This window comes from Saccoglossus kowalevskii, chromosome 4 (genome assembly GCF_978046115.1).
Source record: "Saccoglossus kowalevskii chromosome 4, keSacKowa6.1, whole genome shotgun sequence".
Lineage (NCBI taxonomy): Eukaryota > Metazoa > Hemichordata > Enteropneusta > Harrimaniidae > Saccoglossus > Saccoglossus kowalevskii.
The window spans coordinates 43,736,692-43,752,623 of record NC_140644.1 but is presented as its reverse complement, the minus strand read 5'-3'; the positions used below and the strand labels follow the sequence as shown (position 1 = coordinate 43,752,623).

Below are 15,932 nucleotides of genomic sequence, written 5' to 3'. Positions count from 1 at the left end.
TTTGTGTGAAATGCTGGACAATTCGATTATCTCTGAATGATCACTAATGTATAAAAGTACTGCCATTGTCAACTTTTAACCCTTTCCCTATAGAACCAGTATCACTGAAATAACTCCTTAAAAAAATCCAAAATTTTAGTCAAAGCCATTCAAACTTCTTATAAAGATTTATAAACAATGTCAAATTATTTGATCCAAAATTATTTTTAAAATTGCAAACAAATGTAGAAAATATTTAAATCAGAGATTTCTTCGGAATTTAGATTGATATTTCTTGTTACTTATGGACCTAAAGTAGGTAGCACAATGCTAAAAAAACATTTAACAAGATTATTTCCATTAAGAGCAACAATCTGTGATTTTTCAATTGAAGATTTCAGATCTCTTGGGTTTACTAGGTGAAAAAAAAAAAACATTAAAATAAATTTAAAATGATGATTGGTAGACGGACTAGTAGAGTTCTTAGTACTTGTTTTCACATACATGCAATCACAGACATCTAATTCGTTTTCACATACATGCAATCACAGACATCTAATTTGTTTTCACATACATGCAATCACAGACATCTAATTCGTTTTCACATACATGCAATCACAGACATCTAATTCGTTTTCACATACATGCAATCACAGACATCTAATTTGTTTCATATCTTAATTAATGAATTGCAGTCTGACCCCCTGATCAACTCAGTCGCTATATAGAATATAGTTATTAATTTGATGAATATAGAAGTAGCATGCATCTGAACATTGCAGTCACATGACAGACTCAAAATTGACACCTAGTCAATTCAATCATATGACAAGACACACAAAGTCAAGACACAAATCAGAATTCCACAAAACAGCATATACTCATACAAATTCTTTCCACAAGAAAATCTGACATAAAATATTACTAACAAAATCAATCAAGGTTTGGCAATAGAATTCACTGACAATCTAATAACCAGGAACAAATATACATGGACATTATTATGTAAATTTCTTGTATTTAGATGTATTATGTGAACTGCTTATGTGATTTCACTTTAAAATAAAACGACGTCATATATTCATATCATCTGCCATTACAGTGCCATGCAGTCCATGTTTGTGTGTATATTTTCCCAATGCTACAATTACCTTGTAAAATTGCATCAAAAATATACCAAATATTATAAATTCTGACCAAAATAATATTTCAGTGACATAATATAACAAGCAGCCTATCGGCTGAGATACATTTATAGCTCTGCTGTTAGCAATGCACATTTCAATTAAAGAACTGTAGACATCATTAGAAAATGAACAATATGAATAGTATCAAAGCAATCGGACTTGCAGTTTTTAACAAGAAGTCGAAAATATCACTTTTTACCAAAAATTACAAAAATATTCACCAAAAATTAATTAGAGAATTGAAGATATCATCACAAAACGAACAAATCTGAGAGAGGTCCACATGTAGTACCTATGTATGTAATATCAAAGCAATTGGACTTACAGTTTTTAACAAGAAGTCGAAAATATCACTTTTTACCAAAAATGACAAAAATATTCACCAAAATTAGAGAACTGAAGATATCATCACAAAATGAACAAATCTGAGAAAGGTCTACATGTAGTATCTATACATGTAATATCAAAGCAATTGAACTATTGGTTTTTAACAAGAAGTCAAAAATATCACTTTTTACCAAAAATGACAAAAATATTCACCAAAATTAGAGAATTGAAGATATCATCACAAAATGAACAAATCTGAGAGAGGTCCATATGTAGTACCTATATATGTAGTATCAAAGCAATTGGACTTGCGGTTTTTAACAAGAAGTCGAAAATATAACTTTTTACCAAAAATGACAAAAATATTCACCAAAATTACAGAATTGAAGATAACAACATGAAATGAACAAACCTAAGAGAGGTCTACCCATGGTACATATACACCAAGTATCAAAGCATTCAGGCTTGTAGTTTTCAAGAAGAAGTCGAAAAAGTAAAACATTGACACGGACGATGGAGACGGACGACGACGACGGACAATCACTCATATGATAAGCTAAAAACATATATATGTATATTTGTTTATCTTACAAAAAGTGCATGCTATACTTTATCCCAGGTAGGTACAAGTACTTGTACAAGACAAAATTTGATTGGTCATCAAGTTACTTTAAATGTGTGTTCTCTAATTGGCTTGTCAGTTAGGTGTTAGAGTCAGGTAGCCAATAAGGTACAATCTTGCAAGTTGCATCGTCATAACTCTTTCAAAGAAAGATTGAACTGGAATTATGTCCTTTTAAGATTATTATGGAAAAGTGAAAATATATGAATCTTACTCTGAATAGATCCAGCACTAGCTTTTCGACGAGTTGTCCCAGGGCTTTTTAGTAATACACGCTTTGAACGTCTTGGGGAAGAACGATATGGAGTCACTGTCTTGCACTCTGAAAAAAACAAATATGTGAAAAAAAATGAACAACAGTATATATTTTGTCTTTATAAATGTCATAAAATCAAATCATTAAGCAATTTACAGGAGGGGGAGGGGGCTTTTTGTACCTGGATATTTGAAAATTGGAACAAGCACCTTGAAAGAAAATCAATAAAATTCAATAAAAATGACAATGCACAATTCAGCGAAATATTTTATTTTTTACAATTATGTGTTAGGTCATTATATTGCGTATTCACCTGGAAAGATTGCAATCAATATCCCAATATTTCCAAAAAATATTACAGCGATTTCTATTTTAATGTTTGTATTTGATATAAATCATACAGATGCCAGATAATCAGATTTATCATACATATTGTAATCAATAACTATGTTGTGGCATGTAGCACCATGAAAAGTAGAATTGCCAATTTTTTTTTTTAGTTTCATTCAGGTTTAAATCACCTTATCTATAGTATAGTATAGTATGATTTATGCCACAAAGTGAGATACAATGATAGCACAACAGGAAATACAGACCGCTCTACGATAATAAAGTCTGCATTGTAATTACTGTCTGTTGATTTAATATCAGACGACTGACTACAAAATGACGACATACAGAAATTAACTATATTGACTACAAATATGTCTACATGCTATCTATAGTGCAATGGAAAACAACATTGAGCAAACTAGTATTGATTTCATTAATACATGATGAAGTTATTGTACAATATGTTCAAAGATAGTTATATTTTAAGCGGGTCATCTTTACAAAAGCATAGTAGACAGATGCATTCATGTAGATTCTCTATGGATTTATTCACTGAAGTAAATTAAATATACAAATCATTCGGCATTGAATGCATAAAGTAAATTCTTTATCAAAACAACGGTAATGAAATCATGATTTCTATCTAGAGGCCGGATAAAACTGTAATTCCATAACCACATGATAGACTAGAATACGTGATGTCATGTATATTATATTATATTATTATATCACATGACCATGCAAGCCAATTGCATTTGCACATTAGAGGTAGATTGAGATTTTGCCATGGTTACCTCCATCCGAGTACCTTCCTCTTGAGGGCATAGGATACACAACAATATTCATGAATGACTAGTTTGCTTGCGTTCACTATTTGACCATCTCAAAAATACCATGATAAAAAACAAAAGAATTCTATCACTACACTTAAACTCTTTCAACTTGTAGATTTGTGTACTGCATACAAGCTCTATTAGGATGTCATATACATAGCAGTGTCACGTTTTCTGTCCTAAAATTTATTAGATACATTCCATTACAATATATTTCATTGTACAGTACATAGTACAGTCATAGTATTGACCGACACATAGCGTAGGTCGATGGTATGACGTACTGTCTGAGTGCATACTTTCGGTATCCTCGTAATAACCTTATTTAATATACATCTTTTCCTCCCAATGATACATCATGGGAATGCTGAAATTCAAAAAGTTTAGAACAGAATCAGTGAACTTATTTGTGTGGAGTCCAGTCAAACCCTGGGGCAGCCATGTTTGTTTTTATTATTAGAGGACGCTTACGCGCGTAATCATTCCACATTTGGAATTCGCATTTTGCATAAGGTAAAATAAAAATACCTCGTAAAATACCACAAAATTACGAATATAATGTATTATTGTACATCTGTCACTGTAACGCCATAAAGTTGCCAAAATGTGACCTCAAAATAGCGCCAGACAGAAATGAAAATGTATCAAAGTGGCGCCTATACAAGGAATTATACAGTAAAAAGGTTTTTTCCACATGGTGAAGGGACAGAATAAGCTGGCTATATTGACTTAGACTTTAAATATTAAAATGAGATAAAATTACAGATTCTATATTTGTGATGGCAGGTTAACATGAATATCACTCAAGTCAGTAAACAATAGAACATTCTAGACATCAAATTAAAACCAACCTAGGAGGTATCAATGATGTCATCACTGTCCTAAAGGTCATAATGTAATGTTTCTTTCTATACAAAGTCTTGTGTGCTTTTTGACTACAATGACACATGTACATTATAAATTTTATTAAAAAAAACAATGTAACAATGAGAATACGATGAGATGACACACATGTGAAAGACTCCCTAGTTTAATGATAGGAATGTCTGTTGTTTATTTACTCGTAATATCAGCAATCCTGACCAAGGTAATTGCAAAATGAGAGGCTACAACTCAAATTTATGACTGCAATTCTACTAACTATTTTCATAGGACACTTTAAAATATTGAAAATTGAGAAAGATACATTGTAAGTATAAGCGTTATAATTCCTGTATGTCAAAAACGATGACATTCTTAATCGTGTGAAAAGGGATACATAGCAAATACTGCAATGTACTAAATATAGATTAATTTCATTATTTCTGTGAATTCTTAATTAAAATTTGCTGGTAATATAATTTTCAAAATATTTTACTATAATTTAACATAAAGTTGGATATATCATCATAGTCATGTTACTTTCAAACCTAATATACACCTTTGTTTAAAATATTTATTTCCTAAAAAACATTTGAATGACTAACTTTAATAATTGAAATAATTAGGAATGAATAGTACACAGAGAAAAAATCTTAATGAGTTAAGTTTGATATAGTATGGAAGATCGTTATGACAGCATAGTCTGAACATCATTAACTGCCGCACCTGCTATCCTGTCAAGTTCAATCATTTCATTAACTCAGTAAAATATTCATAATCCTCACACAGATATGAATTTAAAGTGATTACCATGTTGGATAATCCACTTAACAAATGACATTTGTGTCATTCATCTTGTCAACAATTGATATCTTGTCAGACGCTTACATTAAAAATGACAGTGGGTAATGACAATAGCTGTATCCCTGGGTAACGGTTTACAATACATGTCCCTAAATGCTGCATGCTGTGTGCTCTTATAAAGATACGTAAATTTCACAATGCAATGGCAAAGAATAGATGTACATTACATGGCATGAATGTACAGCAATTCAGCAAAGTTTATGACTAACTGAAATCTCCAGAAAGAAAACATAAATTTTGAAACTTAGTTGTGAGAATTTAAAATGCCCACCAGTGTAGGGTATACACAAACAGACATGCTTGGGTACACTTTAATTTTATTTACATTTTGGAATATTTTCTATGTGACATTTCACTCAGCAAAAAAAAATTCTAGAGCATTTTAATTTTCTGCATTTAAGTCACCAGCACCTGGGGTACAATAATTGAAATTTCCCCAAATGGTCCTGAAATGAAGAATCTAAAACCAAAGTAAACTCACCGCCATTATCAAGATCAAAGTCATCATGAGAATATTTTTCTGGTCCATATGCAATGAAAACATCATCTTCTTTGAAGAAATCTTGAAGACAAGCAACCTAAAATAATAAAGAAATATACACTCTATTAGTTTTATGGAATTATTGTAATATCAGTATATTGTAATATCAGTTTATTGTAATATCAGTTTATTGTAATATCAGTTTATTGTAATATCAGTTTATTGTAATATCAGTTTATTGTAATATCAGTATATTGTAATATCAGTATATTGTAATATCAGTATAATGTAATATCAGTATAATGTAATATCAGTATAATGTAATATCAGTTTATTGTAATATCAGTTTATTGTAATATCCGTATATTGTAATATCAGTTTATTGTAATATCAGTTTATTGTAATATCAGTATATTGTAATATCAGTATAATGTAATATCAGTATAATGTAATATCAGTATATTGTAATATCAGTATAATGTAATATCAGTATAATGTAATATCAGTATAATGTAATATCAGTTTATTGTAATATCAGTTTATTGTAATATCAGTTTATTGTAATATCAGTTTATTGTAATATCCGTATATTGTAATATCCGTATAATGTAATATCAGTTTATTGTAATATCAGTATAATGTAATATCCGTATATTGTAATATCCGTATATTGTAATATCCGTATATTGTAATATCCGTATATTGTAATATCCGTATATTGTAATATCCGTATATTGTAATATCCGTATATTGTAATATCCGTATATTGTAATATCCGTATATTGTAATATCCGTATATTGTAATATCAGTATATTGTAATATCAGTTTATTGTAATATCAGTATATTGTAATATCAGTATATTGTAATATCAGTATAATGTAATGTCAGTATATTGTAATGTCAGTATATTGTAATTGTAATATCAGTATATTGTAATATCAGTATAATGTAATGTCAGTATATTGTAATGTCAGTATATTGTAATTGTAATATCAGTATATTTTAATATCCGTATATTGTAATATCCGTATATTGTAATATCCGTATATTGTAATATCAGTATATTGTAATATCAGTATATTGTAATATCAGTATATTGTAATGTCAGTATAATGTAATGTCAGTATATTGTAATTGTAATATCAGTATATTGTAATATCAGTATATTGTAATATCCGTATATTGTAATATCCGTATATTGTAATATCCGTATATTGTAATATCCGTATATTGTAATATCCGTATATTGTAATATCCGTATATTGTAATATCCGTATATTGTAATATCAGTATATTGTAATATCCGTATATTGTAATATCCGTATATTGTAATATCCGTATATTGTAATATCAGTATATTGTAATATCAGTATATTGTAATATCAGTATAATGTAATATCAGTATATTGTAATGTCAGTATATTGTAATTGTAATATCAGTATATTTTAATATCCGTATATTGTAATATCCGTATATTGTAATATCAGTATATTGTAATATCAGTATATTGTAATTGTAATATCAGTATATTGTAATGTCAGTATATTGTAATTGTAATATCAGTATATTGTGATATCAGTTTATTGTAACTCAGAATAGTAACAATCAGTAATACTATAAGCTCTGCTCGACTTTGTTGACAGCGGACCTAAAAAGCATCATTTTCACTGGCATTTAATTTTGAGGTTTTGAGTAATTTTACTGGGTTTTAAGTTTAAATGAGTTCTATTTTCATTTTTTATGTTCATGTGGATTTAATTTAAAACCCAGTGAATAATTAATGCATTTACAGTAACAAGTCAAGTTTATCCATGACCATGTTGCCTGTCTACAATATTCCCACAACATTTGTCGTCAAAATACTCCTCCTCCTTACAGGAATCTAGTATAGTCGCCTTCATTAACCAGACAAAAAATTAAATTAGACTGGTTGTTATAGAAACAATATTTTTTTTCAGTCAACAGTGTTTGGTTTAAAATAAAAAAAAAACTGTTGACTTATTAAAAATTGAATGTTTGTTCTCGTTATCTCAATTGTTCCATTAATAAAAATCAAACATGTTTGTTACTATGGCAACAAATGACACCATTTCAATTGTTTTTTACAAGAAAATGATAAGTGATTACAATTTCTACCTCCATGAATGAGTCATGTTGGTATGATTTATGTTTTAAGGGATTTAAACAGACTTAAATTATTGGGAAATTGAACTCATAGCTGGACCAGACATTAACAAACATGCCTACAAAAAAATTTTTATTTTTGCACACAATGCACTCTATGGCTATGAACTTGAGCAATATTTTCGCACCCAAAAAATGTTTTTCTGTAACTTTTTTGAATAAAATAGATAAATAAGTATAGATAAATGGATTTGATAATAATTTATTGACACAACACCGATATAGTACAGTACGGCAGTATGGCCACTAAATACAACTATTAACTACATTTAAAATAGAATTAACATATTTGGCTAAAGGAATCATAAGATGAGTATCTAAAGCACTTAACAAATAAATGAATTTACATTCTTGATTTAGTTTTTAAAATTCTGGGAAGCTGATATTGTGAAAAAATGTTTCTCTATTTGATTTAATATCCAAGTTTGAACAGTTCATAACATAGTGTTTTTCATCACCCACTTCAGATGAGTCGCACAATTTGCATATTCTTTGTTTTTGATGGATATTATTGTACCGCCCTTTCTAAATTGGCAACTTATGACTTGAAATTCTTAATTTTGTAATTGCTGATCTTATTTTATAATTCAAAATTACTTTTAGATAATTTTCAAATTTGTAATTTTTTTTTACCAGTGAGTATGTCTTTAATTTGTTGCCAACATTTTGATTGTTGTCTTTATTGAGTTGCTTCATCCATTCATTATTATATGTATCTTTAAGTTTATTTTGAATAATTCTTTTTATGTTTTTAGAATTTAGATTATTAGCTTCCCAGAGTTTGTTACATTTAAGTGTTTCTAACATGTGTTTTATAAAAGTTACAAATGATTTCTGTCCTTGTTCGTGTAGATCCAGTTCATTTTGTAAAGCTATCGTTGTCAGAATCAGGGACTTTCCATGCGCTATCCTAAATATAGTAATTGATTTTCAATTTGTATCTTTTTATTATCAATATAGAAACTCAATTTTTTTGTTCATAATCAGAATTTTTGTTTTCTTTACACTAACATTTAATTTCCAGCTTTTACAATAGTTTTGTAATTTAAAAAGGGAGTTTTGTAGTCCAGTTTTAGTCTTTGATAGGATGACTATATCATCAGCATACATAAGGCATGGAATTAGTTTCTTACCCAAAATTGGGCAATCAGCTGTATCTTTCCACAGTCAGCTGACGCACACGTGATAATAAAATAAATATGATATTTACTACATGGGGGCCGCCATCTTGAATGACGCATAAAACTAAATAAGAGACAAGTTGTGAAATGCGTTTTTCAGATTCCTACAAATCAGGACAAAAATACCAATCTTTCACAAAAATACGGTCCGTTGGGGTCATATTAAGCCAACCGATAACAAAATTCGGCCTAATTCATCGTTTTTGTGTGGAAAAATCCCTTGCATACGAACACCTAATTACACGAAGAACCTAGAACACTTACCTGGGGTATTTGAAACCAAAATTGGCATTCCAGCTCAGCAGCCAATCAGCGACGGCCTAACGCTTAGATGACAATTTCGGTTTCAAATACCCCGGCTTAGTGTTCTAGGTTCTTCGCGTAATTAGGTGTTCGTATGCAAGGGATTTTTCCACACAAAATCGACGAATTAGGTCGAATTTTGTTATCGGTTGGCCTAATATAACCCCAACGGACCGTATTTTTGTGAAAGATTGGTATTTTTGTCCTGATTTGTAGGAATCTGAAAAACGCGTTTCACAACTTGTCTCTTATTTAGTTTTATGCGTCATTCAAGATGGCAGCCCCCATGTAGTAAATATTGTATTTATTTTATTATCACGTGTGCGCCAGCTGACTGTGTATCTTTCATTAGAACACTTGGTAAATCATTCACAAATATGTTGAATAAGGTTGGTGATAGTGGACACCCTTGGCGAGTGCCTAACCTACTTTCAAAATAATTAGTGTACCCATCTTCCAATCTAACACGTGATTTTAACTCCTTATACATACTGTTGATGACTTTGATGAACTTGTCACTCACCCCATTTCTGTACATTTTGTAAAACAGTCCATTCCTCCAAATTGTATCAAAAGCTTTTGCCAAATCCACAAAACACATATAAAGAGACTGATTTTTTAATAATTTTGCCATTTTTTCTTATTTTGTTATGGTTTTGTTTGATATTTAGATATAATATTATAATCATTAAGGAACTTGTTTAGCCTGTTATTCAGAATAATCGAAAATAATTTTCCTAAACAGCTTGTTATTGTTATACCTCTATAGTTTGAGGGATCATCCTTGTTACCTGATTTATATATTGGTGCAATATATCCTTTACTCCAAAGGAATGGGTATTTTTCGCCCTGTGGTACTGTATTAAATATTTTGAGTAAATGATGTTTAATGAACATGAAACTGAATCTCGTTTGAAATTTTGTCAAATCACATGCTTTTCTATTTTTCAATGTTTTAATTGCCTCTTTGACATCCTTTTCCACTATTGGTTTATCCAGTGTCATGTTGTGTACTTTATCTTTCCTCTTCTCTAATTTCTTTATAATTGAGCCTTCAAATTTGTTATCATAGATTTGATCATTTGTAGAATTCATTTTTTTATATCAAATCCATACTTTGTTTTAACTGATATAAATACATATCTATTCTACAGAGACTGAAATGGGATGATAACAGGACAGTTATATTAACACTTGAGGGAGTTTAAATTTAGTAAATTATATTCTTATTGCATTGTATGCGCCATGCAGTGTAGTCTGGTCATAATGTGTAAAGTGTGATTAACATCACTCACAGCCTCAAAACACATGCAGTTCTCATTTTGTCATTTCTGAGTAGGAAATAGTAGTGCTGTGAGTATACTCCTATGCTGAGACAACAATGCTGTTGAGTGTATGCAGTAATGCAAATCATCACATACATGTTGTAGTTAAAAATTTACTCATCATAACTAGAACAACTATAAAACAGAATATAAACAATCACTCTTTATATGGTAGATAAATATATGTATTTTCATATAAATTTACAAATACAATTTAAATGATAATGAGTGGAAATATGTTATCATTTATTAACCTTTTCAAATTTGTCCCATCTAAATTTTGATTCCTATTCTGGGACAAAAATTTATATTTGTTACATGTTTTAAAAAAATTTTTATGTGAAATTTTAGTTACAATTTTGAAGTAGTATTATAGCTATTTTGCTAAAGGCGTTCTAATTTTGATGAGTTAATTGTGAACTGGTTAAGCACCAAATTTAGTTTTTTTCACAAAATAAACCCTCTATTTTTATCCACATCCATAGTGAATAGAAAATTATGTTCATTGCGTTCAAAATTATAGAAAAAAAAATAAAGAAAAACAGGACAAATTTTGGAAACAAATTTTGGCAGAAAACAAGCAGCCTATCGGCTGAGATAGCTCCGCTGTTAGCAGTGCAGATTTCAATTAAAGAACAGAAGATATCATTAGAAAATGAACAATATGTATAGTATCAAAGCAATCGAATTACAGTTTTTAACAATAAGTCGAAAATATCATTTTCAATCAAAAATGACAAAAATATTCACCAAAATTAGAGAATTGAAGATATCATCACAAATTGAACAAATCTGAGAAAAGTCTACACGTAGTATCTATATACATAATATCAAAGCAATTGAACTATTGGTTTTTAACAAGAAGTCGAAAATATCACTTTTTACCAAAAATTACAAAAATATTCACCAAAATCAGTGAATTGAAGACATCATCACAAAATGAACAAATCTGAGAGAGGTACACATGTAGTGCCTATATATGTTATATCAAAGCAATTGGACTTGCGGTATTTAACAAGAAGTCAAAAATATCATTTTTTACCAAAAATGACAAAAATATTCACCAAAATTAGAGAATTAAAGATATCATTACAAAATGAACAAATCTGATAGGTCCACATGTAGTACCTATATATGTAATATCGAAGCAATCGGACTTGCGGTTTTTAGCAAGAAGTTGAAAATATCACTTTTTACCAAAAATGAAAAAAATATTCACCAAAATTAGTGAATTGAAGATATCATCATGAAATGAACAAATCTGAGAGAGGTCTACCCAAGGTACATATACACCAAGTATCAAAGCATTCAGGCTTGTAGTTTTCAAGAAGAAGTCGAAAAAGTAAAACATTGACACGGACGACGGGCAACGACGACGGTCGACACCGGACAATAACTCATATGATAAGCTCCGCTCGACAAAGTCGACAGCGGAGCTAAGAATATAGTACTCAACATAACATACAACATATTACTGAGTGGGGAAGTCTTTTATTGCTCAAAATGATTTCTGTACAAGCCCCCAGGACATCCAGGTTAATAAATAATTTTAAATAAATGAGATTGCAGACATGTGAATAATTCTCTACACTATTACTGGGATACAACGAGCTAAAACAATATTGGTTTGGGAATGAATAATTTTTAAAAAGTAATGTTTTAAAGATTTTTATCAATTTTATAAATATCCATGAAAACAATTGAGTCAATAGCTATTATTGTCCATAAATTATTAACTTGATTAACCAGACGGAGCCTATCCATTCATGGTTTCTTTTTTCATTCATATTATGAAGGTCAAAGGTGAAAGGTCAATTAAATTTGACCTTCCTAGTTGGACACATGCTTTCACTATTATACAAGTAATTGATATGTACATTAGCACAGCTATAAAGCAAACTCTTTAATGGTTTGAGAAATTGAACAAATTCAAAACTAATTATCGGATGAGTGATTTTCATTCAATCAAATGGTATTGGAACATGAAATTAGGACATTCATAAACGTGCAAATATTGAAGTATGGCAGTAAAACAACTGAGACCTGGATCACATTTAAACTTTTGATCTCAAAGGTTCAAAATTTAGAATTACACGATACAAATTTACTTGTACTACAATCTCACCAGATATATTATTCAAGCTTAGTACTAAATAGTTTATCTCTGAATTAATCATGAATATTTAAGACAATTTTGTGTAGCTGTGATGACAAATGATAGAATTCTAATATTACGTAGTTAATATTCGTAAATAAATATTTTAATGGAGTTCTTTTTTATTAATTTATGATGTTGAAATCATTTAATAATTAACACCATTTCATTAAACATGATATGACATAATCACAGATCAATCCAGACAAAATGCACAAATGATAACAATCTTGTCCTAATAGTAAATTTTCTAGGATTTGAATCTGAAGAAAAAGATACTGACTGAAACCAATTGTTTCCCACAGCAGTTAGTGTAGTTTTGGGGACTCACCTGAGCCATTACGTAATGCTTGGTCATATCAATTGTGAACAATTTACGAAATGGTAACAAGTAATGACAGACTGATGATTATTACTGCTCATCATCTCTGAAATAATTAAATTTTGATTCAAGCCCATAAGCAATATTTATTTATGATTTGGATTTACATAATAAAATAATTAAACAAGCAGTCTATCGGCTGAGATAGCTCCGCTGTTAGCAATGCACATTTCAATTAAAGAACTGAAGACATCATTATAAAATGAACAATATGTATAGTATCAAAGCAATTGAACTTTTGGTTTTTAACAAGAAGTCGAAAATATCACTTTTTACCAAAAATTACAAAAATATTCACCAAAATTAGAGAATTGAAGATATCATCACAATATGAACAAATCTGAGAAAGGTCCACATGTAGTACCTATATATGTAATATCAAAGCAATCAGACTTGCAGTTTATAACAAGAAGTCGAAAATATCACTTTTTACCAAAAATGACAAAAATATTCACCAAAATTAGAGAATTGAAGATATCATCACAAAATGAACAAACCTGAGAGAGGTCCACATGTAGTACCTACATGTATATATGTAATATCAAAGCAATCGGACTTACAGTTTTTAACAAGAAGTCGAAAATATCATTTTTTACCAAAAATGACAAAAATATTCACCAAAATTAGAGAATTGAAGATATCATCACAAAATGAACAAACCTGAGAGAGGTCCACATGTAGTACATATATATGTAATATCAAAGCAATCGGACTTGCAGTTTATAACAAGAAGTCGAAAATATCACTTTACCAAAAATGACAAAAATATTTACCAAAATTAGAGAATTGAAGATATCATCACAAAATGAACAAACCTGAGAGAGGTCCACATGTAGTACCTATATATGTAATGTCAAAGCAATCGGACTTGCGTTTTTTTAACAAGAAGTCGAAAATATCACTTTTTACCAAAAATGACAAAAATATTCACCAAAATTAGAGAATTATCAACATGAAATGAACAAACCTAAGAGAGGTCTACCCATGGTACATATACACCAAGTATCAAAGCATTCAGGTTTGTAGTTTTCAAGAAGAAGTCGAAAAAGTAAAACATTGACACGGACGACGACGGACAATTACTCATATGATAAGCTCCGCTCGACAAAGTCGACAGCGGAGCTAAAAATAAAAATAGTAAAAGCCACATTTTCTGCATAAAAAACCCAAAGACCAAAAAAGAACTATTGAAACACTAAAAACTATACTACTACGATAAAACTTACAATTAAATTACAAGACTCAAACAAGCAGCCTATCGGCTGAGATAGCTCCGCTGTTAGCAATGCACATTTCAATTAAAGAACAGAAGATATCATTAGAAAATGAACAATATGTATAGTATCAAAGCAATCAAACTTACAGTTTTTAACAAGAAGTCGAAAATATCACTTTCTATCAAAAATGACCAAAATATTCACCAAAATTAGAGAATTGAAGACATCATCACAAAATGAACAAATCTGAGAGAGGTCCACATGTAGTACCTATATATGTAATATCAAAGCAATCGGACTTGTGGTTTTTAACAAGAAGTCGAAAATATCACTTTTTACCAAAAATTACAAAAATATTCACCAAAATTAGAGAATTGAAGATATCATCACAAAATGAACAAATCTGAGAGAGGTCCACATGTAGTACCTATATATGTAATATCAAAGCAATCGGACTTGTGGTTTTTAACAAGAAGTCGAAAATATCACTTTTTACCAAAAATTACAAAAATATTCACCAAAATTAGAGAATTGAAGATATCATCACAATATGAACAAATCTGAGAAAGGTCCACATGTAGTACCTATATATGTAATATCAAAGCAATCAGACTTGCAGTTTATAACAAGAAGTCGAAAATATCACTTTTTACCAAAAATGACAAAAATATTCACCAAAATTAGAGAATTAAAGATATCATTACAAAATGAACAAATCTGATAGGTCCACATGTAGTACCTATATATGTAATATCGAAGCAATCGGACTTGCGGTTTTTAGCAAGAAGTCGAAAATATCACTTTTTACCAAAAATTACAAAAATATTCACCAAAATTAGAGAATTGAAGATATCACGAAATGAACAAATCTGAGAGAGGTCCACATGTAGTACCTATATATGTAATATCAAAGCAATCGGACTTGTGGTTTTTAACAAGAAGTCGAAAATATCACTTTTTACCAAAAATTACAAAAATATTCACCAAAATTAGAGAATTGAAGATATCACGAAATGAACAAATCTGAGAGAGGTCCACATGTAGTACCTATATATGTAATATCAAAGCAATTGCACTTGCATTTTTTAACAAGAAGTCGAAAATATCACTTTTTACCAAAAATGACAAAAATATTCACCAAAATTAGAGAATTGAAGATATCAACATGAAATAAACAAACCTAAGAGAGGTCTACCCAAGGTACATATACACCAAGTATCAAAGCATTCAGGCTTGTAGTTTTCAAGAAGAAGTCGAAAAAGTAAAACATTGACACGGACGACGACGGACAATCACTCATATGATAAGCTCCGCTCGACAAAGTCGACAGCGGAGCTAAAAAAGGAAAAAAATAATCATGGAAAATAATGGCAGCTAATGAGAATACTCCGAGTAACAGAAATGTTGTGTATTTTAGTCTGGATTGAGTCATCAGAATA

The 15,932-nt window shown here is 29.9% G+C and overlaps 1 protein-coding gene across 1 annotated transcript in view; it reads right to left on the bottom strand.

Moving 5' to 3' along the window:
* The window catches only part of LOC100313589 (doublecortin-like protein kinase), a 66,844-nt gene that overhangs the window by 28,252 nt on the left and 22,660 nt on the right, over nucleotides 1-15,932 (bottom strand). Inside the window, exons 3-4 of the mRNA NM_001168056.1 lie at nucleotides 5,744-5,840; nucleotides 2,330-2,437 (exon numbers count right to left, since the gene is read on the bottom strand). Of these exons, the coding sequence (NP_001161528.1) occupies nucleotides 2,330-2,437; nucleotides 5,744-5,840 (205 nt within the window). The remainder of the gene's footprint in view (nucleotides 1-2,329; nucleotides 2,438-5,743; nucleotides 5,841-15,932) is intronic.